This window comes from Mesocricetus auratus, unplaced genomic scaffold (assembly GCF_017639785.1).
Source record: "Mesocricetus auratus isolate SY011 unplaced genomic scaffold, BCM_Maur_2.0 Super-Scaffold_100033, whole genome shotgun sequence".
Taxonomy (NCBI): Eukaryota; Metazoa; Chordata; class Mammalia; order Rodentia; family Cricetidae; genus Mesocricetus; species Mesocricetus auratus.
Genome location: NW_024429213.1, coordinates 11,458,221 through 11,485,350, shown reverse-complemented (window position 1 = coordinate 11,485,350; position 27,130 = coordinate 11,458,221). Strand labels below are relative to the sequence as shown.

General features: G+C 39.7%; 2 protein-coding genes across 4 annotated transcripts in view; both read left to right on the top strand.

Moving 5' to 3' along the window:
• The window catches only part of Sytl5 (synaptotagmin like 5), a 288,981-nt gene that overhangs the window by 246,528 nt on the left and 15,323 nt on the right, over positions 1-27,130 (top strand). The window lies entirely within an intron of this gene.
• LOC101832585 (poly(rC)-binding protein 2-like) lies at positions 2,283-3,950 on the top strand. Its single transcript, XM_040733702.1, is given in 2 exon segments — positions 2,283-2,752; positions 2,755-3,950. Coding segments are annotated over 2 exon segments (966 nt in total). The 5' UTR covers positions 2,283-2,463; the 3' UTR covers positions 3,432-3,950.

Genomic DNA, 27,130 nt, shown 5'->3' with positions numbered 1-27,130 from the left:
AATTCATACTGGATCCTGTATGGATTGCTTTCATCTAGCTTTCTCATGTCTTATATAATTCAGAATCCCCCTGGTTATGTAATTATGTAATGCTGCTGGTTATGGTTGATTAGGTCTTTCTGTGTGCTGGTTAGGTTTTTGCTTGTTTGCTTGATTGGTTGGTTTTGTTATTGGTGGTAGTGGTTTTCAAGGTGACACAAAGATCTAAGTAGAGGAAATCTCAATTGAGGAAATATTGCTATCATATTGGCACGTAAACAAGTCTGTGAGGCATTCTTTTGATTAGTGATTGATGTGGAAGGGTCCAGTACACTATGGGTGATGCCACCCTGGAGCATGGGGCAGGTGATCCTGGCTTGTACAAAACAGCAAGCTGAGCAGGCCATGGATGCAAGCTACCAAGCAGTGTTCTTTCATAGTATCCACTTCAGTTCCTGCCCTGACTTCCCTTTATGGTGGACTGTGAACTGTAAGGTGAAATAAACCCTTCCTCTTCAGGTTGCTTTTGGCTATGATGTCTTTAAAATAGCAACTAGAACAACAATCAAAACAATTTCCCACAATCATGCCCACAGATAAACCTAGATAATCCCTTGATTGAAAGTCTTCCCAAGTGATTCTAGATTGTATCAAATTGGAAGTTAAAGACAATCACCATACTTTGGGACAGAGCAAAAATTGCTCCCAATGAGCTTTACCTGATGCCACACACTTGTTAAGCATTTTAAACTTATTTTTGTTTTATGTAAATTGGTATTTTGCCTGCTTGTATGTCTGTGTGAAGGAGTGAGCACCTTGGGACACAGAGTTATAGGCAGATGTGAGATGCCATGTGGGTGCTGGGAATTGGATCTGGGTCTTTTAGAAGAACACTAAGTGCTATTAACCACTGAGACATCTCACCAGCTCCCAAGCATTTTTAACTTTTTATTCCCTATTCTTAGTACAGTCTCTGACATGAATTCATGTTTTGAAGTCCTCTGAGTGAATCCAGAATATATACTTATTTCCATACTCCTTATTATTGCTTCCCTACACACAAAGCCTTGGACATAGCTGGCTTCCTACCAATGTAAACATATTTTAATAAGTCCGTGTCATATTTTCTCATACTTATTTCTGAATCCATTTAGACACAAATAACAAAATTTCCTTCCATATGGACCACATATCCAATGTCTATTCACTCAATGATATACACTTGGCTGATTAGAATGTTTAGCTATTGTGGAGAGCTTGGCAATGAACACAAAACTACAAAGGTCTTTTTGACATATGGATTTCATTTCCTTTGACCATATAACTAATAGAAGGATTGATAAATAATATTGTAGTACTAGTTTTCATCTTTAGTTTTTGAGACACATCCATGATACTTTGTATTACAGCTTTATTAATTTGAATTCTTGCTAACAATGTGCAATCATTCCTTTTTCTGTATATCTTTAACTGTTGTACATGTCATCTTTGTAGTAGGAGCTATTCCAGAAGGTCTGTGGATGAGTGTCATATGAGCTTAATTTGCTTTTATCTAAAAGTTGGTAATTGTGAACACTATTCATAAACCTGTTGACCATTTGCATGCCTTCTTTTGAGAACTTCACCAAAGTTTAACAAGGTTATTGACTTTACTATTGAGTAATTTCAGTTCCTTATATATCTTGGTTACTTATTCCCTATCAGATGCAGATATTTTCTCACATCACCTAGATTGTCTCCTTACTTTGTTGACTGTTTCCCTTGTTATACAGCACCTAGATTGTCTCCTTACTTTGTTGACTGTTTCCCTTGTCTCCTTACTTTGTTGACTGTTTCCCTTGTTATACAGCACCTAGATTGTCTCCTTACTTTGATGAATGTTTGCCTTGTTATACAGAAGTATTGAAACTGTGATCCCAGGTTATAAGATGTGATCCAATTTGGCTGTTTGTTTTTGTTTTTGTTTCCTATACTTTTGGGATCATATCGTACCCCTTCACAAAAACAAAATGGTTGACAAAATCAATGCCTATAACACTTTCCCCCTACACTTCCCAAATTATTTTCTGTTGTCTTACCATTTTAGGTCTTACAGTTAATTCCATAATCCATTTTGTTTTGATTTTATATATGGTATATAATGCCTATATAGAATATATGTTTAGAGCCCAGACCAGCAGAGGCAGCAGCCGGAGCAGCCGCAGCCTGCGCCCTCTCCTGCCCGCCCGCCCTCCGCCGCCCTCCACCCGCCCCGGGGTCTCTTTCCCCCTTCCTCCTCCTCCACCCCCCCTCCTCCGCCCGCTAGCGGGGCCCCCCTCGCCTTCCCGCCCGCCCCTATTGTTCCGCCCCCGGCCTCCCGCCCTTCCCCTTCCCGCCCGCTCCCCTTTTCCCCTCAGTCGACTCGCGCCTCCAGTTTTGGCTTTCACTCCCACCAGTGACCAAAGACTTGACCACTCCAAGTCCAGCTCCCTGTTACTACTAGACATGGACACCGGTGTGATTGAAGGTGGATTAAATGTCATTCTCACCATCAGGCTACTTATGCATGGAAAGGAAGTTGGCAGTATCATCGGAAAGAAAGGAGAATCTGTTAAGAAGATACGCGAGGAGAGTGGTGCACGGATCAACATCTCAGAAGGGAATTGTCCTGAGAGAATTATCACTTTGGCTGGACCGACTAATGCCATCTTCAAAGCCTTTGCTATGATCATTGACAAACTGGAAGAGGACATAAGCAGCTCTATGACCAATAGCACAGCTGCCAGTAGACCCCCGTCACCTTACGGTTGGTGGTTCCTGCTAGTCAGTGTGGCTCTCTCATTGGGAAAGGTGGTTGCAAGATCAAGGAAATAAGAGAGAGTACAGGGGCTCAGGTCCAGGTGGCAGGGGATATGCTCCCCAACTCAACTGAGCGGGCAATCACTATTGCTGGCATCCCGCAATCCATCATTGAGTGTGTTAAACAAATCTGCGTGGTCATGTTGGAGACTCTCTCCCAGTCCCCTCCGAAGGGCGTGACCATCCCGTACCGGTCCAAGCCCTCAAGTTCTCCAGTCATCTTTGCAGGTGGCCAGGCCTATACCATTCAAGGACAGTATGCCATTCCACAGCCAGATTTGACCAAGCTGCACCAGTTGGCAATGCAACAGTCTCATTTTCCCATGACCCATGGCAACACCGGATTCAGTGCAGGTTTGGATGCGTCTGCTCAAACTACTTCTCATGAACTCACCATTCCAAATGATTTGATTGGCTGCATAATCGGGCGTCAGGGCGCCAAAATCAATGAGATCCGTCAGATGTCTGGGGCGCAGATCAAAATTGCAAACCCAGTGGAAGGATCTACTGATAGGCAGGTCACCATCACTGGGTCTGCTGCCAGCATTAGCCTGGCCCAGTATCTTATCAATGTCAGGCTTTCCTCGGAGACAGGTGGTATGGGGAGCAGCTAGAGCAGTGCAGGTTCATCCATGATCCCTTCCTGCTCTTCACCACCACCCATGATCCATCTGTGTAGTTTCTCAACAGTCAGCGATTCCAGGTTTTAAATAGTTTGTACATTTTCAGTTTCTACACACTTTATCATCCACTCATGATTTTTTTTTAATTCAAAGCGTTTTAATTCCTTTCTCTGTTCAGCAGTTATGCTGAGATATCCATATTTAGTTTTACAAGCTTCTCCCCTTTTTCCATTTTTTTTTCATTTTTTTGGCTCATGAATTTTTGTTTGTCATGGAAATGTAAGAGTGGAATATTAATACATTTCAGTTTAGTTCTGTAATGTCAGGAATTTTTCAAAAAAAATTAAAAGATGGACTGGAGCTTTTTCTTTGTGAATAGAAACTGGATGCCACAGTGACTCATGTGGGTGTTATTCCTGTCTTGATGTTATTTTTATACCTTTAAACCTTCACATAGCCCTGGTTGGGTTTGAATAGAATTAAGATATTTTCTTCTGTTTTACCACTCCATTTTTTTGGTTGTTGTTGCTTTAATTGCCCTTGATCCTTTCCCTCCATGATTTTGGGTGGCCTTTAGGAAGTTTACTCATGAAGGATGGCAATTGGATTGTAGAGCAACAGTGTGTCTCTGGAGCTGGGTCAGGAAAGCTGTGTATGCATTTTGCTTGTGTACATACACACACACACACACACACACGTATCTGGTACATATGTAAGCTTTCGATAGAATGCCCCTTATTCAAGCTTTTGTACTTTAACCATATGTTTTAGTTCACTGGGTGTTTTGAAACCCACTTATGTTCTTGTCCTGAAATCATTTAGAAAAGTTATCTTAGGAAGCTGGGTTCAACATGTTTAGAAAAAGTAGAAAGTTGTCTTAAATCCATGTATTCCACTCCACTCCATCCATTCACCAAGAAAACCCTCGACAGCTGGGCCTGCATGGAGTGGTTATATTTCAAGGTTTTTCACAGGGGTTACAATATGACAGTCCCCACCCTACCAGGCACAGGATAACAGTAGGGACTTAGACAGCAGCACCCCAGTTCTCATCTCTTCAGCCTGAGCCGTCACATGCTATCAGTCTTCTAACTTGCCTCTGGGCCCTAAGCCAGGGCTGGGGCAGAGAAACAGGGACAAAGAAATGGGTTACATTGCCACCTGAGAGACCTCAGAGGGGGAGGACCCAGCCTTAGTTTTCCTCTTCCCAAGTGCAAAATGTGTAAACAGTAAACGGAAAATAAAAGTGCAGTCTTAAGTGGATCCTCTCCTGCCCTCCCCCCCCCCACCCAGTGTTTAAAGGGGTAGACAGTGTAGAGACAAGCCTGGCTTTTCTATTGCCTAGTTGCTTGCTGAACATAAGGAATGGTGTGAAGCAAGAAGGGACCAGTTTACTTTCCTTGTAGCTCTAGGGTGTTACTTGGAATCATTCAGTTCTACAGCTGCCAGAGTCCCTAGAACTTACTCGGTAGTTGGTCGGGGGGGGGGGTCCTTCATTATCAAGCCTGACTTAAGGCTAAGAAAGCCCCATCTATCTGTTGATTATGTGGCGCATATATATTATTTATATAAATATTTCTCTATGTACAAGGAAAAAAAAAGAATATATGTTTAGAGTTATTCTTCTGTCTGTAGACATTCAATCTTTCCAATAGTATTAAAGGTACTATACTTTGTTCATGTGTGTTGTTAGTACATGTCTTAGTCACTATTTTATTGCTATGAAGAGACACTTTGAATAAGTCAACTTGTATAAGAGAAAGTGTTTAATTAGGGACTTGATTACGGTTTTATAGGTTTAATACAGGGAACATGGTGGCACATGGGAAGACATGGTGCTGGAGAAGTAGTTAAGAACTACATCCTAGTCTGCAGAGGGTTGGAGAGAAAGAGGAAGAAAGGAGAAAAAGAGAGACAGAGAGAGACAGAGACAGAGACAGAGACAGAGAGAGACTGGTCCTGTTATGTACTTTTAAAACCTAAAAGTACACCTCCCACACCTCCCAATGACTCTTTCTCTGACAAGACCACACATACTCCAACAAGGTCACACCTCCTAATCATTTTCAAATAGCTCCACTCCCCTGTGACTAAGTATTCAAATATATGAACCTATGGGGGACATTCTTATTCAAAACACCATAGTACTTTTATTGAAAATCAGCTGACCATAAGTTCCTGGACATACTTTTGGGTTCTTCATTAGGTTCCATGTGCCCTTTGTGCAAGTACCATATTGTTTTCACTATGTTCACAAGGGAGCACACATGTGTTTCAGTATAAAAATATACATTTATATACAAATGTTGATAGGAAATATTTAATATTGTTTAAATATTTGTTTGGTAATTAAAATTTGGCTATATATTTTCCTTTTACTGATGTCATTCTTACTGCATTATCTTCAAAAATTCTAATGCAATGATCTAAAGTGAAATAAGAAAATAAGAACACCCAAACTCTTGGAATCCAGTAATAGAGAAGGAGGAGTAGATGAGCAAATGGGTCAAGACCATGATGGGGAAACCCACAGAAACAGCTGACCTGAGCAAATGGGAGCTCAAGGACCCCAGTCTGACAGCTGGGGAACCAGCATAGGACCAAACCAGGTCCACTGAATATGGGTGCCAGTTGGGGGGCTTGGGCATTCTATGGAGCCTCTGGTAGTGAAACCAGTATTTGTCCTTGGTGCACAAATGGACTTTTGGAGCCCATTCCCTATGAAGGGATACTCTGTCAGCCTATCTACATGGAGGAGTGCCTGGGTCCTGCCCCAAATGATGTAACAGACTTTGATGATCTGCCATGGGAGTCCTCACCCTCCCTGAGGAGTGGATGGGAGGGGCATTGCAGGTTGGTGAGGATAATTGGAGGGAAGGAGGAAGAGGGAACTGGGATTAGTATGTAACATAAGATTGTTTTTAATTAAAATAAAAATTAATTTAAAAGGAGAAAAAGAAAATAATAACACTTTTTATTTGGTTTTACGAGACAGGGTTTCTCTGTATTGTTTTGGAGGCTGTCGGTCCAGCCTGGCCTCAAACTCACAGAGATCCTCCTGCCTCTGCCTCCCGAGTGCTGGGAGTAAAGTCATGTGCCACAACTGCCTGGCTACACCACCACTGCCCGGCATAATAACACTTTTAAATGAAAATTTTTCTACATATTCATAATTTTCAAATCTTCTACAGTTTTAAAGTCACATAAACCAAAATTTGACATTCAAATATTTGTTCCTCTAAAGTATCGAACCTAATTTCTATGGTAACAACTGTCTTAGTACACAAATCAATTTATGTAATACAGAGTTATATAATTACCACTACAAATTTGTCTGTCATTAAGAACCAAAGAGACTCATACAGGTGACTCTCTGTGGGCATGAAGTGATCAGAGCAAACACATACTATATTTGTAGAGGTAATCCAGCTCATTGCTGAGGATAATCTGATGATTTATAAATGTGCGAAGTAGAAAATAGCTTCTAAACTCTATTGAAAGTAGGGTCTGTGTCTAATGCATCCCCACAACATGTGTGACAGTAACCCATACATTTTCCTGAGTAGAAATTGATTGGTTAACGAAAATGGTGGTATGGGAGGGACATATTACCTTGGAATTTCCAAGCCAGAATATCAAATATACCACAATATATATGTTCAGCACTGTAACTGTCTTCTACATATTGTTATGTTATGAAATGCATTGGTTACTTTTCTTTCAACTTCATTCAGTGTAGGTTCATCTGAAAAGAGGGAGCTTCAGTTGAGAAATTATCTATCAAACTGGCTTTTAGGCAAATCTGTGGGTCATTTTCTTGAATAATGATTGATGTGGGTGGGGAACACATGGGGTGCAGTTCTACCTCTGGACAAGTAGCCCTGAGTTGTATAACAAAGTGGTCGAGCAAGACACAAGGAGAAAATTAATAAGTAAGTTTTCTCTATGGATTCTGTTGAGTTCCTGCCCTGGTTTCCTTTCATGATTAACTATAAGATGAAATACACCTTTTTCTTCCAAAGTTGCTTTGGACATGTGGTTTGTCACAGCAATAGAAACCAAATTAAAACATTGTAATATCTCATGGTTATTGTGTTATATTTTTATAATTCTAGAGGTTTATGTTTATTAAAAGTCACTAGTATATTTTACCTTTAGCTGAAAATCCACATAATGTCAATACATCCCAACAATGCATAGTTTGAGTCTGTATTTGTGAGTGAAATTTGCAAATATCTATTCCTACAACATATTTCTTAACTCAGAAGTTTCACCTAGTATCAAATAGGGGTGCTTTGATTATCTAGGGCGATATAGTAAACTAACAGAATCCTTCCAGGCTTTAAACAAAATTCTGGGATCGTTGTCTCTTGTAACTCTGTGTGTTGAATGAGCTCATCAAGGTAGTTTACAACAAAGGTGTCCTAGAATTACAGTCAAACAATTGACTAAATCTGACACTGTCTGAAGATTTGACTGAATTGGATGTTTGGTTAGCTTACTTCCTTATCCCATACTTGATGCTGACATATGCAGGCTGATATAGTGAGGCCTGCAAATTATACCACTTACTTTCTCTTCAACATGCAGGCTGAAACTCACAGTGTGGGCTCTAAGAGAAAGTATTCTATGAACATCCATTCCAAGGAAGAACATAGGACTGTCAACCTTTAGACATGGGCCCAGAAACAATACCATGCTCTGATGATCAAAGAAATACAACAGCTACTCATTCCCAAAGAAGACAAATAGCCCACCTCACAATGATCATAGTATCAAAAAAGTAGAGACTATTTTAATCAATTATAATGTCCATTAGAATTTTTCTTTTTAAATTATTTTTCTTTTTTATTTATTTAAATTTTTACACGTTACTCTCAGTTCCCTCTCCCTCCCCTCCTCCACCGACCGCCGAATCCTCCCAATGCCCACCCCACTCCATCCCTCCTCCTCTCCCCAGGGAGAGTAAGGGCTTCCATGAGGGCTTTTCAGAGTCTGTCATAACATCCCAGGCAGGACCTAGGTCCTCCCTCATGTGTTCAGACTGAGAGAACATCCCTTCATGTGGAATGGGCTCCCATAGTCTATTTGTATACCAGGAATAAATACTTCTCTACTCTTCAGGGTCCCACAGATGGTCACAGGGGCTTCTTCTCTGACACCCAGGTCTGGGGGGCGGTGTCTGGATCAGTCCCATGCTGGCCTCTCAGTCATCAGTCTGGAGTCCCCCTTGTTTAGGTCAGCTGCCTCTTTGGGATTTGCCAGCCTGGTTTTGATTCCTTTGCTCATCATTCTTCTTTGCAAGTAGGTTCCAGGACTTTAATTCAGTTTTTAGCTGTGGGTGTTTGCCTCTGCTTCCATCAGCCAGGGTTCTATGATGGCATATAAGGTCATCAATCTCATTATAATGAAAGGGCATTTAAGGTGTCATTCTTGTAGATCTAGTGCCAGATCTCTCCTCCAACGTATAATGGCTCCCTCTATTATGGTATCTCTCATTCTTCTCTCCTCTGTTCTCATCCTGGCTCAACCTTCCAACTCTCCCATGTCCTCCTCTCCCCTCCTCTTTTCCCCCTCTCTTTCTCCCAACTCCTTCTGCCCTTCCCACTCACCTCCAAAACCAATTAGGAGACCTCTTCCCATAACACTTCTCCGGGTTACCATGCATATCTCTCTTAGGGTTCTCCCTGCTTCCCAGACTCTCTGGTGGTGAGATTGTAGGCTGGCAATGCCATGCTCCATGTCTAAATCCATATATGAGTGAGTACACACCAGGTTTGACTTTTTGTGACTGGGTTACCTCACTCAGGATGGTTTCTTCTAGTGCCATCCATTTACCTGCAAATTTTAAGATTCCATTTTCTTTTTCTGCTGAGTAGTACTCCATTGTGTAAATATACCACATTTTTTCTATCCACTCTTCATTTGAGGGGCATCTAGGTTGCTTCCAGGTTCTGGCTATTACAAACAATGCTACTATGAACATAGTTGAGCAGATGTCCTTATTGTATGAGTGTACATCTTTTGGGTATATGCCTAAGAGTGGAATTGCTGAATCTTGTGGTAGACTGATTGCCATTTTCCTGAGGAATCTCCATACCAATCTCCAAAGTGGCTGCACAAATTGGCATTCCCACCAGGAGTGGAGGAGTGTTCCCCTTTCTCCATATCCTCTCCAACATAAAATGTCACTAGTGTTTTTGATTTTAGCCATTCTGATGGGAGTGAGATGGTATCTCAGAGCTGTTACCCCCCCCCAGAGTTGTTTTGATTTGCATTTCCCTGATGGCTAAGGATGTTGAGCACTTTCTCAAGTGTCTCTCGGCCATTTTAGATTCCTCTATTGAGAATTCTATATTTAATTTAGTCCCTCACTTTTTAATTGGATCCTTTGGTGTTCTGGAGACTTGCTTCTTGAGTTCTTTGTAAATTTTAGAGATCAGCCTTCTGTCAGATGTGGGGTTTGTGAATATCTTTTCCCATTCTGTGGCCTTGCAGAAGCTTCTCAGTTTCAGGAGGTCCCATTTATTAATTGTCGATCTCAGTGTCTGTGCTACTGGTGTTATGTTCATTAAGCAGTCTCCTGTACCAATTCGTTCAAGGGTACTTCAGTGTGGCTGGATTGATGTTGAGGTCTTTGAACCATTTAGTGCATGGTGATAGAAATGGATCTATCTGCTGTCTTTTACATGCCAGCATCCAGTTATTCCAGCACCATTTGTTGAAGATGCTTTCTTTTTTCCATTGTATAGTTTTAGCTTCTTTGTCAAAGATCAGGTGTTCAAAGGTGTGTGGGTTGATATCAGGGTCTTCTATTCGATTCCATTGGTCTACCTGTCTGTTTTTGTGCCAATACCAAGCTGATTTTAGGACTATAGCTCTATAATAGAGCTTGAAGTCAGGGATGGTGATGCCTCCTGAAGTTCCTTTATTGTACAGGGTTGTTTTAGCTATCCTGGGTCTTTTGTTTTTCCATATAAAGTTGAGAATTGTCCTTTTGAGGTCTGTGAAAAATTGTGCTGGTATTTTTATAGGGATTGCATTGAATCTGTAGATTAGTTTTGGTAAGATTGCCATTTTTACTATGTTGAGCCTACCTATCCAAGAACATGGGAGATCTTTCCATTTTCTGATATCTTCTTTAATTTCTTTTAAAGACTCAAAGATCTTGTTATACAGGTCTTTCACCTGTTTGGTTAGAGTTACTCCAAGATATTTTAAGGTGTTTGTGGCTATTGCAAATGGTAATGTTTCTCTGATTTCTTTCTCAACCCCATAATAAAAGCTATATACAACAAGCAAACAGCCAACAACAAACTAAATGGAGAGAAACTCAAGGTGATTCCTCTAAAATCAGGAGCAAGACACGGATGTCCACTCTCTGCATATCTCTTCAAGATTGTACTTGAAGTTCTTGCTAGAGCAATAAGACAACAAAAGGAGATCAAGGGGATACAAATTGGAAAGGAAGAAGTCAAACTTTCACTATTTGCAGAGGATATGGTAGTTCACATAATTGACCTGAAAAACTCTACCAGGGAACTCCTGCAGCTGATAAACACCTTAAGCAAAGTGGCAGTATACAAAATTAACTCAAGAATTTTTCAATTGTGACATAAACTAAAATTACTGAAATTTGGGGTTTTGGTAGAATTGGGGATCAAATCCAAAGCATACTGTGTAAAAGATCTACTATTAGGTTCTAACCTCAGCTCTACTGAAAATTTTAGAACAGAAAGAAAATTCTTTGCAGCATATTTTTTCTTGTTTGTCTTTTTAACTTAATATTTATTTAAATTAAAACAATTTTATTTTACATACCAATCCCAGTTCCCTCTCCCTCCCATCCTCCTTCTACACCCACCATCTCCCCAACCCAAACCCCATCCACTCCTAAGAGAGGGTGAGGCCTCCCATGGGGGATCATCCAAGTCTGTCACATCATTTGGGGCAGGAATGAGGCCCTTCCTCCTGCATCTAGTCTGAGCAAAGCATCTCTTCATAGGGAATGGGCTCCAAAAAGCCACTTCATGAACTAGGGATAAATACTGGATCCACTATGGTCCACCCATAGACTACCCAAGCCCTCTAACTGAAGTCTATATTCAGGTGGTCTAGTTCAGTCTTGTGCAGGTTCCCCAGCAGTCAGACTGGGATTCTTGAGCTCCCACTTGCTCAGGTCGGCTATTTCCGTGGATTTTCCCAACATGGTCTTAACCACATCGCTCATCACTCCTTCCTGTCTATAACTGGATTCCAGAAGGTCAGCTCACTGCTTAGCTGTGAATCTCTGCTTCTGCTTCCATCAGCTACTAGATGAAAGCTCTAGGATAGCATTTAAGGTAGTCATCAATCTCATTATATGGGAAGGAAGAATCAGGAAGATTGAGTGTGAAGAGGAATAGAGAAGAGCAAGAATCAATAGAGGGAGGCACAATAGGTTTAAAGAGAAATCTGGCACTAGGGAATTGTACAGAGCTCCACAAGGATGACCCCAACTAGGACCCTAAGCAATAGTGGAGAGGCTACCTTAAATGCCCTTCCCCTCAGTCAAGATTTAATAAATCATAAATAATATATTACTGCAATTTCCCTTTTTTGTTGAATACAAAGAGAACACTACAATTAACATAAGAAAACTATATACAATAAGTGTATATAATATATACAAGCAATAAGTTAGTAGAAAATGTCTAGTCCATTTTCATTTGACAAATTCAGAGAAACTATCCAGTCTGTTTTCATTTGAGAAATTCACAAAAAATACTTCATTATCTATTCCATTTTGGTGAGTCCAGAGCCTTGTACCTAATTTACTTTCTATTTTAATTTTCATTATCAAATTATTATTTAATGTCTCTCAGAATTCTTTAGTTTCTTTTCTCAGTCTGGTAAATGATAAAAACTATAACTATATGACTTAGTCTTCAACTCCCTTAGAGACCTAAGAAGGAAATAATATTAACTGAGTAAACATGAAGTGTGATCAAGCGACTTCCAAAAAATGTGAGAAATGACAAAAACAGCTGGCTTCCTGGACAGTCACCCAAGGTTCCTCTGCAACGTTGAGGTATCCATCTTTGGCCTATAGGCCTAGCACCTCTGACAATTTTTTCTGTAATGCAGGATTTTCTGAATTACTGCCCTGCCTTTTCTTGGCAAGGTTTTCCAGTAACTTTCTTTTGTGTCCTCTTTGTTCATTTTGGACAGCTTACTGTGAGCAGTCAAGACAAGGGCACTTTCTTGTCCAGTGGCTTACTTTTGCCACAAAGAAAGTAAACTCCACGTGAGTTTCTTTGATACCCATAATGTTCTCTTAAGTAGATTGGTGCTGCCAGGAGCAAACATGTCTCATTGTCATAAAAATACCTATGTTATTAAAACCTTTGAAATGCGATATTCTGTAGATTTCTGAGGTGTTTGAAGGTGACCTACTTATATGAAATATATTTCTGTAGAAACATGTGACTCTGAAGGCATTTATTTCTGGGTTGGAGCCTTGCTTCTGCCAGTGATTGACTCTGGATTTTGATTAAATGCCTTACCAATCTGTGCCTCATCTGCTTAAAAATGGAGCAAAAACCAACCTTCATAGAACTATAGACATCCTCAGAGTAATAGTAGGATGTGATCAGAGAGTTGTAGTGTTCAGGACAGTTTTGCCATAGTGAAATATTTGTTTATTTGTTTGTTTCCCTCTATTAGTAGAGCAGTCTCTGTCCTGTCCTCTAGGATTTGGCATCTGAAAAACTAGGCATTTCAGCTAGTTGTGTTTACTGTACGTAAATGTTTACTAATTTCTTCAATGTTTTATAAAATTTTGCTTGGTGCTTTGTGGTCAACAAGCAATCAACTCTTCGTTAATTATTAAATGTTTTTATGAAACTGGAAACTTCAAGTTAAAAGAATCCCAAGGAAGGAGAAAACAAAGCTTTATTGAGAAGTTCTTCTTGGTTGTGAGTGAAAAGGCAGGGTAAACATGTAGAGTGAGTTGATGTTCCTTTTGGTTTGATGATTATTTGCTTTGGGCATGTGACTGTTCCCAAGGTTATCAACAGGGAGGCCAGTCAAGATTAGGCCCTGGCAGGGGAGAAAGTACAAGTGGTCTGAGATCCAAAGGAGCATCAGAGAGTTCTCAGGACATGCATAAGAATGGAAAGAAGGGCTGGGAAATCAGGGCTTCCAAGGAGCTTGGAAATATTTTCCAAGAAATCTTTTGATCACATTTTACTTCAACAACTTTGAGAGGACATGCTTAGGTCTGTGATTGTTAAGATGGCTAGGTTACTCTCAGGTGCTTGTCTGATCAGTCAGTCATGGTTTCTACAAGTTTTGAAACCTTTTATGTAGGTTACTATGTGTTTATGGAATGGAAAGCAATTTTAAATATTTTCTACATAGTGTTTTATCCATTTGTCACTCTTGTCCTATTACAGCCAAATATGTTCCCCATGCTGTAACTTGAGCAATGTTGTGATTTTTTTCTCTGCAAGTGACCATAACATGAGTATAAAACCCACTGGTATTGCCAATCTTGTCAATCTGGATCGTGAGATGAAGGAACATAGGACATGTATAATCTACTAGAGGGAACAATTGACTTACTTCCTTCTTCCAAAATAAACCAACAGCTACAAACACACACACACACACACACACACACACACACACACACACAAATCTGTCTTTGAAAACATACCTAATATGGTAATAATAACTTTCAAACACTAGAAATTTACATTACATTGATAAATGAGCTGCATAAGTAAATACCTTGAACAATATCCTAGAAATGTATGTACAATATATATTAACAAACTATTCCAAATTTGTATCAATATACATTATTTGTATACAATATAGAGAAGTTTAATCCAATGTAAAATCTATAAATCTAGTAGTTGCTGTTTAACAGTAGATTAATAATTTACCTTTTATCTCATTATATCTATACTTTTAAAAATAGATTCAATAATATACCTTTTTATCTTATTATATCTATATCTTCCCTTTTTTCTTTTCAAGAATACATTCAATAATCTACCCTTTTTCCTATCATATGTGTATCCTTTCTTTTGAAACAAAAACCTTGGAACTTATCTCCCTTGTTCAATTTTCTTCCTGAATGTAACCAACATTTAATAACCAATTTCCCTAAACAATGACAAATATCCATAACCCATTGAAGAACAAAAAAAAACACCCACCCCACCTCTTGGGAATATGGACTCCATGTTCTTAAAGTTACTTTCTGCTTTCTGGGGATGAAGGTATCTTTAGGAGATCCCAAAAAGAAAACTTTGGGTTCATTCTCAAACTGTGCCTTTTGTTGTACAGTCTCTGCATAATGGGAAAGTGCAGGGCTTGTCTCAAGTCCTTTCTAGAGTAGTCTGTGAGGCAAAACCTCTTCCCTAATGTAATGTATGTCCTGCTTTTCATTCAGAGAACCAGATCTTTGAAGTATAACAGCTAATTTAATTCTGTAGGTTTTTTCTATTATCCAGTGTCTCTCTGCAGCTGTTACTCCCTTCTCATTATCATTCAGAAATTCAAAGTTAATAAAATGCTATACAGTATATTTTGGAGGCTCTTTATCATCCTTTTCTGTTTATTTAGCATATCCTTTTGAGTTAGATTTGATCTTTCTATCACTACCTGCCCTTTAAGATTGTGTGGTATACTGTAACATGAATTATATTATAATAAGCAAAAAATTCTTTCATATTCTTAGAGAGACATGCTGGAGCATTGTCTATCATTATTTGTACAGGTGGTCATGATGGTTATGATGGCCATGATTTCTAGCAAATGTGTAATTACCAAATCATCCTTTTTTGAACTGAATAGGTGTCAATGATGTGTTGTACATATTATAATTTTCCAAATTCTACAAAATGGAATACATCCATTTGCCAGATTTCATTCCTTTGAGTACCCTTTGGGTTACTTTCTGCAGGTAGTAGAGCTTGGTGAATGGAGAGCAGGATGAGAGATACCATAATAGATGGAGTCATAGGATTGAGAGCTGACACTAGTGAGATCTCCAGAGACCTACAAGGATAACACCAACTGGCAAACTAAGCAATAGTGGAGAGACTACATTAATAGCCCCTCCTTGATAATAAGGTTGGTGACTACCTTATATGACATCCTAGAACCGTCATCCAGGGACTGATGGAAGCATAGACAGATACCCACAGCTAACCACTGAACTGAACTCCTGGAACCTAGTGACAGAAATGGAGGAGTGATGAGCAAAGGGGTCAAGACCATGATGGTGAAAGCCACAAAGACAGCTAACTGGACAAGGGGGAGCTCTTGAATCCCAGACTGATGGCTAAGAGGCCAACAGGGGACTGATCCAGACTCCATGAATGTAGTGCCAGTGAGGCCACAGAAATCACTGGGGCCTTAGGTAGTAGATCAGTGTTTACCATAGTATATGAATGATCGTTGGGAGCCCATTCCACATGGAGGGATGCTCTCTCAGCCTGGACACATGGGGAAGGGCCTAGGTCCTGCCCTGGATGAAATGACAGACTTTGGAGATCCCCCCAAAGAGGGTCTCACCCTCCCTGGGGAATGATGTGGGGATGGGATAGGGGGCTGGGGAGGCTGGTGGAGAGACAAGGGAGGAGGGGTGGGAGAGGGATCTGGGATTGACATATGAAGCATTCAACTGGGGAAGAAAAAGAAAAAGTACGATATTTCCTTATATTTTCCTTGGCTTGTTGTCATGTGATAGAAAAGTTTTTTTTCAAACCTTTGCTATTTACATGGTGTTTTTTAAATGAAATTCTAAAGCCTTTAGTACATTTCCTATCAATAGTTGATCAGTCTCATCATTACCTTGTGCTAGATGGCCTGGTAGATCCTTATGGGATCAAATGAATCCTTTCCCTGAGTTTGTCTTGTAACTGAATAAATAATGAAATCAATTCTATGTCATCTGGTATAAATTCGGTGCTTTGAATATATAAAACAACTCCTTCTGCATATTGTAAATAAGTAACTAATTTGACGGATTCTTTATCATCCATTAACTCCATGAGAATAGCATGTAATTCTGACTTTTGGACAGAATTATAAGGACTTACATCCACTTTACTTATATTTTCTGATTTGTAACCTGTCTTTCCTGATATATTTGTATCACTATAGAGTGCTGGGGCTCCAGTTATTGGTATTTTCCTTACTATGAGAGAAAGGATCCAGCTAATTCTCTTTATGAGTTTAATTCTCTTGCTTTTGGGATAATTGTTTACCTCTCCCAAAAATTTACTACAAGTTTTTTTTGCCATGGTTCACTGTTTATTTGTCAATTTTATCATTAGTAAAAGGCCCCATAATTTCTGCTGGGTCTATTCCTGCTAATTGAGGAAGCCTCAATTTTCCTTTTAGAATCAACTCAGATCTTTTCTACAAAGGTTTTCAATTTTTTACTCGGTTTATATGGAAAAATATCCATTATATGATACTATCTTTCCTCTGCATTAAAATTCCTGTAGGGGAATGGTTAGAGGCTAATATGACTAGAATTAACTAAAGCTTTGGATCTAAACGATCCAAGTGTGCCATCTATAATTTGTCTTCCACTAATGCCAATTCTCTAGCACCTTCAGCTGTTAATTCCCTGGGACTATTTAAGTTCTTGTCATCAGCTAAGGTTTTGTTTAAACTAATTAGATGATTGGGTTTATTACAATAATGTGCTGTAGAAATTACTCCTAGCAATCTTTGAAAATCATTAGAGTCTTCAATCCATCTCTCCTAATTTGCACCTTTTGTAAACCTATTTTATAACTTAAATAATTAATAGAATCTCCTCTTTGTATTTTTTCAGGAGCAATGTGTAATCCCCAACAAGGCAAAATTTTCTTTACTTCTTCAAACTTTCTTTCTAAATTATCTACATTTGAATCAGATAATAAAATGTTGTACATGTAATGGTAAACTATAGATTGAGGAAATTGCTTATGCATTATTTCCAATGACTGCCTTATAAAATATTGGCACAGGGTGGGGCTATTTAATATTCCCTGTGAGAGAACCTTCAACTGATACCTCTTAGAAGGCTGAGAATTATTATAAATAGGCACTGTGAAGGCTAATTTATCTGCCTTTTCCTTGTAATGGTATACTAAAGAAACAGTCTTTTAATTCAATAACTAGGAGAGGCCATCCTTTGGGCAATGGAGAAGGCAAAGGAACTCCAGACTGTAAAGAACCCATTGGCTGTATTACTTTATTGACAGCTCTTAAATCTGTCATTATTCTCTGTTTTCTGGATTTTGTTGATTCACCAATATGCTGAGCATTTAGTTGCTCCAGTACCAGCTCTTCTTTTTTTTTCAGTACCAGCTCTTCTAAAGCCTTAAGTTTTTCCACTGTTAAAGGCCATTGTACAACCCATACAGTTTCATCTGTTAGCCGTGTTAAAGGTAGGGCTGTAGGAGTCCTTGGAAGATTAGCAGCTGCAGTGTCCTGTTGAATGGCGGATAATTTTTCTTTACAATAACTTCTCATAAATTTTCCAGAACCATATGTTAACCTATGTTTGGTTTCTAATTTGGGAGGAATGTTTATCTGAGAATTTCATTGCTGTAACAAATCATATCCCCACAAATTCATTGCAATATTAGCAACATATTGCTTTGATATTCCTCTCTGTCCCTCTGGCCCTATTCATTTAAGTCATCCCATGTTCTGTTTTACATGAGATAAAGTTCCAGTCCCTAAAAGTTGAACATTTACCTCCTAAGTAGGCCAATTTGGATGCCAAGATTCTTGTGATTTAATTGTTAGATTTGCACCTGGGTCTACCAAACCTTCCTTGATAACATCATTTATTTGTACTTTTAATTTTGGTCTCTGCTCATTTATAGAAGTTTGTGATTTTTCTCTGACTTTTTTGTTCTATCTTTTATAGCTCTTCTATGAACCAGAGAATTATGTTTTCTTATAATAGGCATTAGGCTCTTTAATTGCTCTGGGTAGTGGTTTCCACAGTGGCAGGAAAGAACTGAACTGAATTTTGCATAAATATTTGCATAGGGGCCTCTGGTTGATCTACATTCCTTTGTCGAATGCCTGTTTTTGCCATACCTTTTGTGTAATCCAGAGAGGAGGGGCGTTCTATTTGAATTATATTTATAAAAATAATTGTTTCTAGAAATGCCTGTTTACAACCCCTTTTCAGGTGACCTTGTCTGCCACAACTAAAACATTTATCATTTTGATTTTTCTTTAAACCTTTTAAATTCACCTCTCCTATTCATGTATCATAATCATAGCCATGTGCTTCAATATTAATTGTATCTCAGATCCAATAAATCCTCTAAAGGTGCTGATTTCGCTATTAAAGTTCTAATTATCCTTTCAAATTGGGCATTAGCATTTTCAAAAGCTATTGTTTCAATTATTTTTCTAGCTTCTGTGTCTGATATCATTCGATTAACTGATAATGACAGCCTTTGTAAAAAGTCTACGAATGCTTCCTTTGGGTCCTGTATAACTTCTGTAACTGATTCAATTTTCTTTCCTGCTTCTCCAATTCTGTCCCTAGCATTCAAAGCTGCTGCATAGATTAAACCCAAGAAACTATCTTCATATTGACAATGCCTTTCTAAAGTAGCATAATCTCCTTCTCCAAGAATGTGATCTTGGGAGATATCTCTACTTCTACCTTTAGGCTTTTGTTCAATATTCTTACCCTCTTCTCTGAACCAAGAAGTCCATTGTAATTGTGGTCCATACTCTAGGGTGGCATTAATCAAATCTATTCAATCTACAGGGATAACCCTATTACAAACAGACCACTTGTTTATCATCTGCTTCACAAATGGTGAATGGATGCCATATGAGACTACAACTTCCTTGAATTTCCCTAAATCTAACATTGTCACAGTCTCCCAAGTAGCTCTTATAGAATCTCCTTCATTTGGCACTCCTGTAAGGTTATTGGATATATTAAATTTGATTCTCTTAAAACCTTAGAGTTTCCCTTTTTAATCTGAAAATACAATGCTGAATTTGTTTCTCCATTTAATTTCTAAGTCTGGGTTTGAGTATCTCTATAATCTGTTTTAACAAGTTTTTTTTCTAAGTTCAGCATCTTGGCACTCATATTAACCAACTTATTAAAGAGATAAACCAAGAATTATCAAAAGAACAACAAAAATTATCAAAATAACAACAGTATATCAAATTTGGTTAATTTGATTATCCATTCATGCTCCATTTTTTTATCATTTTTTATTTTAATTTTAAATAGCTTGTTTTACATGTCAATCCCAGTTCCCTCTCCCTCCCCTCCTCCCGCACTCCCCTTCCCCCCTCCCTCCCACCCTATTGCCAAATCCTTCCACATAGGGGATATCTAGAGTCTGTCATTTTACTCTTGGTAGGGTCAAGGCACTCCCCTAAGAGTCCAGGCTGAGAGAGCATCTCTCTTTGTGCTATAGGCACATGAAGACAGTTTGTATACCAGGGATAGACACTGATCCACAGCTCAGGGCCCCATAGGTTGCCCAGGCCTTCTCACTGACACTCACATTTGGGGGGTCCAGATCAGTCCAATGCTGGCCTCCCCACTGTCGGTCTGGGGTCCAAGAGCACTCCCCTGTTCAGATCAGCTGTCTCTGCTGGTTTTGCCAGCCCATTCTTTGCCAATTTGCTCATCACTCCTCTCTCTCTGTCACTGGGTTCCTTGGGTTCAGTTCAGTGCTTAGTTGTGTGTTTGCCTCTGCTTCCATCAGTCACAGGATGAAGGCTCCCGGATGGTTATAGACATCAAGTTCATTATCAGGAATGGGCATTCGAGGTGGTCCCTCCACTATTGCTTAGCTTGCCAATTGATGTTATACCTTTAGATCACTCGAGGTCACTCTGGTGCCTGATCTGTCTTCGATCCTATGATTCCTTCTTCCCCCTATTCTACCCCCACCCCCTCAACTTCCTGTTCCCCCATGACCAACTCCCTTCCTCTTTACCCCCTCTATTCTTCCCAGGTCCCACTCCCCCCACCCCTCGCCGTGTTCCCCATCAGAGGATCTTGTCTCCATCCTCTTCTCTTGGGTACTATGCATATATGCATATCTTTTAGGTTCTTTCCTGTTTCCCAGACTCTCTATCTGTGGAAGTGCAGACTGGCACTATCCTGATCCATATCTAGAATCCATATATGAGTGAGTACATACCATGTTTGTCTTTTTGCGACTGGGTTACCTCACTCAGGATGGTTTCTTCCAGTGCTATCCATTTCCCTGCGAATTTCAAGATTCCATTGTTTTTTTCTGCTGAGTAATACTCCATTGTGTAAAAGTACCACATTTTCTCTATCCACTCTTCAGTTGAGGGGCATCTAGGTTGCTTCCAGGTTCTGGCTATTACAAACAATGCTGCTATGAACATAGTGGAGCAGATGCCCTTGTTGTATGAACCTGCCTCATTTGGATAAATGCCTAAGAGTGGAATTGCTGGGTCTAGTGGTAGATTAATTCCCATTTTCCTGAGGAATCTCCATACTGATTTCCAAAGAGGCTGTATGAGTCGGCATTCCCACCAGCAGTGGAGGAGTGTTCCTCTCTCTCCACATCCTCTCCAGCATAAATTGTCTTCGGTGTTTTTGATTCTAGCCATTCTGACAGGAGTAAGATGGCATCTCAGAGTTGTTTTGATTTGCATTTCCCTGATGGCTAAGGATGTTGAGCACTTTCTTAAGTGTCTCTTGGCCATTTTAGCCTCCTCTACTGAGAATTCTCTATTTAGCTCTGTACCCCACCTTTCAAGTGGATCCTTTGGTGTTTTGGAGACTTGTTTCTTGAGTTCTTTGTAAATTTTGGAGATTAGCCCTCTGTCAGATGTAGGGTTAGTGAATATCTTTTCCCATTCTGTGGCCTGCCTTTTTGTCTTTTTGACTGTGTCCTTTGCCTTACAGAAGCTTTTTAGTTTCAGAAGGTCCCATTTGTTAATTGTCGATCTCAGTGCCTGTGCCACTGGTGTTATGTTTAGGAAGTGGTCTCCTGTACCAACTCGTTGAAGAGTATCTCCCACTTTCTCTTCTAAAAGTTTCAGTGTGGCTGGATGTATGTTGAGATCTTTGATCCATTTGGACTTAAGTTTTGTACAAGGCGATAAACATGGATCTATCTGCAGTCTTCTGCATACCAGTACCCAGTTATGCCAGCACCATTTGTTGAATATGCTTTCTTTTTTCCACTGTACAGTTTTAGCTTCTTTGTCAAAAATCAGGTGTTCATAGGTGTGTGGGTTAAAATTAGGGCTTTCGATTCGGTTCCATTGGTCTACCTGCCTATTTTTGTGCCAATACCAAGCTGTTTTCAGGACTATAGTTCTATAATAGAGCTTGAAGTCAGGTATGGTGATGCCTCCTGAAGTTCCTTTATTGTATAGGGATGTTTTGGCTATCCTGGGCCTTTTGTTTTTCCATATAAAGTTGATTAATGTTCTTTCCAGGTCCTTGAAGAATTGTGATGGAATTTTGATAGGGATTGCATTGAATCTATAGACTGCTTTTGGCAAGATTGCCATTTTTATTATGTTGATCCTACCAATCCAAGAGCATGGGAGATCTTTCCATTTTCTGGTATCTTCTTTGATTTCTTTCTTCAAAGACACAAAGTTCTTGATATACAGGTCTTTCACTTCCTTGGTTAACATTATCCCCAGATATTTGATGCTGTTTTTGGCTATTGTAAAAGGTGATGTTTCTCTGATTTCTTTCTTAGTCACTTCATCATCTGTACATACTAGGGCCACTGATTTTTTTGAGTTTACCTTGTATCCTGCCACATTGCTGAAGGTGTTTATCAGCTCTAGGAGTGACCTTGTGGAGTTTTTGGATCACTTATGTAAACTATCATATCATCTGCAAATAATGAAAGTTTGACTTCTTCTTTACCTATTTGTATCCCCTTTATCTCCTTTTGTTGTCTTATTGCTGTAGCTAGAACTTCAAGTACAATATTGAAGAGATATGGAGAGAGTGGACAGCCTTGTCTTGTTCCTGATTTTAGAGGAATTGCTTTGAGTTTCTCTCCATTTAGTTTGATGTTAGCTGTTGGTTTACTGTATATTGCTTTTATTATATTCAGGTACGTTCCTGTTATCCCTGATCTCTCTAGGACCTTTATCATGAAGGGGTGCTGGATTTTGTCAAAGGCTTTTTCAGCATCTAGTGAGATGATCATGTGGTTTTTCTTTCGCAGATTGTTAATATGGTGGATTACATTGATAGATTTTCTAATGTTGAACCATCCCTGCATTCCTGGAATGAAGCCTACTTGATCATGGTGGATGATTTTTCTGATGTGTTCTTGAATCCGGTTTGCAAGTATTTTATTGAGTATTTTTGCATCAATGTTCATGAGGGAAATTGGTCTATAGTTCTCTTTCTTAGTTGTGTCTTTGTGTGGCTTGGGTATCAAGGTAATTGTAGCCTCGTAGAAAGAGTTTGGCAGTGAGCCTCCTGCTTCTATTGTGTGGAATACTTTGACGAGTATTGGAATGAGCTCTTCTTTGAATTTCTGGTAGAATTCTGCACTAAAGCCATCTGGGCCTGGGCTTTTTTGTTTGGGAGACTTTTGATGACTGCTTCTATTTCATTAGGGGTTATAGGTCTGTTTAGATTATTTATCTGTTCTTGATTTAGTTTTGGCAAGTGATATCTATCCAGGAAATTGTCCATTTCCTTTAAATTTTCAAATTTTGTGGAGTACAGATTTTCAAAGTATGCCCTGATGATTCTCTTGATTTCCTCAGAGTCCGTTGTTATGTCCCCTTTTTCATCCCTGATTTTGTTAATTAGCATGTTCTCTCTCTGTCTTTTGGTTAGTTTGGACAGAGGTTTGTCTATTTTGTTGATTTTCTCAAAGAACCAACTCTTTGTTTCATTGATTCTTCTCAGTGTTTTCCTGGTTTCTACTTGATTGATTTCAGCCCTCAATTTGATTATTTCCTGGCGTCTGCTCCTCCTGGGGAGTTTGCTTCTTTTTGTTCTAGAACATTCAGCTGTGCTATTAATTCTCTAGTATGACTGTTCTCCAGTTTTTTCATGTGGGCACTTAGTGCTATAAACTTTCCTCTCAGCACTGCTTTCAAAGTGTCCCATAAGTTTGTGTATGTTGTGTCTTCATTCTCATTGAAATCGAGGAAGTCTTTAATTTCTTTTTTTATTTGTTCCTTTACCCAGGGATGGTGCAATTGTGCATTGTTCAATCTCCATGAGTTTGTAGGGTTTCTGCGATTTGTGTTATTGTTGAATTCTAATGTTAATGCATGGTGGTCTGATAAGATGCAGGGAGTTATTCCAATTTTTTTGTATCTGTGGAGATTTGCTATGTTTCCTATTATGTGGTCAATTTTAGAGAAGGTTCCATGTGGTGCCGAGGAGAAGGTATATCCCTTTGTATTTGGATGGAATGTTCTATAGATGTCTGTTAAACCCAGTTGGGTCATAACTTCTATTAATTCTTTTGTTTCTTTGTTAAGTTTCTGTCTGGAGGTCCTGTCTAGCGGTGAGAGCGGAGTGCTGATGTCTCCTACTATTAGTGTGTGAGATTTTATGTGCATTTTGAGCTTTAGTAATGTTTCTTTCACGAATGTAGGTGCCTTTGTATTTGGGGCGTAGATGTTTAAAATCGAGACTTCGTCTTGATGTATTTTTCCTTTGATGAATATGAAGTGCCCTTCTTCATCTCTTTTGATTGATTTTAATTTGAAGTCTAATTTGTTAGATATTAGGATTGCTACGCCCGCTTGTTTCTTGGGGCCGTTTGATTGGAAGATCTTTTCCCAGCCCTTTACTCTGAGATAACGTCTGTCTTTGTTGTTGAGATGTGTTTCTTGTATGCAGCAGAAGGAAGGGTTCTGTCTTCGTATCCATTCTGCTAGTCTGTGTCTTTTTATAGGCAAGTTGAGGCCGTTGACATTGAGGGATATTAATGACCATTGATTGGTGATCCTTGTTTGCGCTTGATTTATTGTTAGTGAAGTTATTTTGTGTTGTTTCTCCTCCCTTTTTCTTTTAGTGTTTTGTAAAGTATGATTACTTATTGCCTGTGTCTTTGTGAATGTAGTTATCTTCCTTGGCTCTAGGTTTTCCTTCTAGCATTTTCTGTAGAGCTGGATTCATGGATACGTATTGTTTAAATCTGGCTTTGTCATGGAATATTTTGTTTTCTCCATCTATGGTAATTGAGAGCTTTGCTGGATATAGTAGTCTGGGCTGGCATCCTTGTTCCCTTAGCGTTTGTAGGACATCTGACCAGGATCTTCTGGCTTTCATCGTTTCCATTGAGAAGTCAGGTGTAATTCGGATAGGTCTGCCTTTGTATGTTACTTGGCCTTTTTCTTTAGCTGCTCTTAATATTTTCTCTTTGCTCTGTAGGTTTGATGTTTTGATTATTATATGGCGAGGTGACTTCTTTTTCTGGTCAAGCCTATTTGGTGTTCTGTAAGATTCTTGTACTTTCATAGGCATATCTTTCTTTAGGTTAGGGAAGTTTTCTTCTATGATTTTGTTGAATATGTTTTCTGTACCTTTAAGTTGAAGTTCTTCACCTTCTTCTATACCTATTATTCTCAGGTTTGGCTTCTTCATGTTGTCCCATATTTCCTGGATATTTTGTGTTAAGGATTTGTTGGTTTTGAGATTTTCTTTGGTTGACGACTCTATATCCTCTAATGAGTCTTCAACACCTGAGATTCTCTCTTCTATCTCTTGTATTCTATTGGTGATACTTGCATCTGTAGTTCCAGACCGTTTACCGAGCTTTTCTATTTCCAGCATCCCTTCCTTCTGTGTTTTCTTTATCGTTTCTATTTCAGCTTTCAATCCTTCAACTGTTTGAGCTGTTTCCTTAATTTTCTTGGTTGTTTTTTCTTGGTGCTCTTTAGATTCTTTGAGAGATTTGTTTATTTCTTGAATTTTTCCCCCATTTCATGGATTTTTTGTTTGTTTTTTCTTCTATTTCTTTAAGGGATTTCCTCGTTTCTTCTTTGAGGCTCTCCATCATCTTCATGAAATAATTTTTAAGGTCTGTCTCCTCTTCTTCATCTATGTAGTGCTTTTCGGGACTTGCTGGTGTTGGATCCCTGGATTCTGGTGGGGTCATGTTGGTGTTTCTATTGCTGAGTGATCTCTTATTCTGTCTTCTTCCCATCTCTTCTTCCAGTGGGTGCTGGTGGGGTCTTTCCGTCTCCACTGGTCTCCTTCCTTACTGCGGGCTAAAGCTGGGCTCCCTGGAGTTGGGGTCTTGGAGGGGCTGATCTCTTTCCTGAAGCTGGGCTCGCTGGGTTGGGGTCTTGGAGGGGCTGATCTCTTTCCTGTGTGGGTGGGTCTTCTGGATGCCGGGAGTAGCCCAGAAGATCGCGGGGGGATGGGTGATGGGCAGGCGGTCCCCGCTGGAGACCCAATCTCACCTGAAGCTGGGCTCGCTGGGTTGGGGTTTTGGAGGGGCTGATCTCTTTCCTGTGTGGGCAGCTCTTCTGGAAGCCAGGAGCGGCCCCGAAGATGGAGGGGGATGGGTGATGGGTGGGCGGTCCCAGCCGGAGACCCAATCTCACCTGAAGCTGGGCTCGCTGGGTTGGGGTCTTGGAGGGGCTGATCTCTTTCCTGTGTGGGCGGCTCTTCTGGATGCCGGGAGCAGCCCAGAAGATCGTGGGGGGATGGGTGATGGGCAGGCGGTCCCCACTGGAGACCCAATCTCACCTGAAGCTGGGCTCCCTCTCATGCTCCATTTTTAAACCATCTCTTATGTAATCATATACAGATTTAATTTTTGTGACCTTAATAGTGTTTTTCATTTTTTTAGTGTGAGGAATAAACTCTGTTTTTTAACTAATCCCTTCCTTTAAAAATGCCCCCAAAACTTACCAAATCTGTCTACAATGTTAGTGATAGTGAGGCATAGCTTGTCTGATCCAAGAACTGGCTTGTCACTGTGAACTGAGAATTTCAGACTGAGGAGAAAGACTCTAGGAAAAGCCTGAAAGCCTCCTGAGTTTGGGTGGCAGCTGAAGACAATTCCACACTTACTCAAAGATTTGAGGAGAAAACCTAGTTGGTCAGGAAGAGACTCAGGCAAGAGGGACTCAGGTAGGAGTCCTGCTTGAAGCTCAAGCTTGGCCCTAAGGTGGCCTAGAAGCAGCTTTTTCATGAATCCATACTTTAACATTGGCCACCAATATGTAACATGAATAAATAAATGACCCAGAGACTGATATCTGGGTTCAAGCTTCAAGCTGAATATCATAAAAGCAAATTAGCTGACCACTAGCTTCTTACTTCTACCTCAGGCTGAATGTCCTGATCCTGTCTCCATGAGCGCTCACCAAACCTCAGATTGTAACCTCTCTTCAGTGTGGCTGGAGACTGAATGCCTCTCACTGACCTTGTTTCTGTTTTATATACTTCCCTAATGTTTGGATTAAAGGTGTGAGCTACAATTCTCTGTAGATTGAAGTTTCTGTCCCGCCTGATCTCACAGCCACATTGCCCCAAATAAACACACAAAGATTTATACTAAGTATAAAAAGTTTGACTGATGACTCAGGCATCTTATTGGCGAGCTCTGTATTAATCTTTAATCCATTTCTTTAATCTATGTATTGCTGCGAGGCTGTGGCTTACCCATAATTACTCCTTGGGCAGGCTCTCTTTGTTTTCC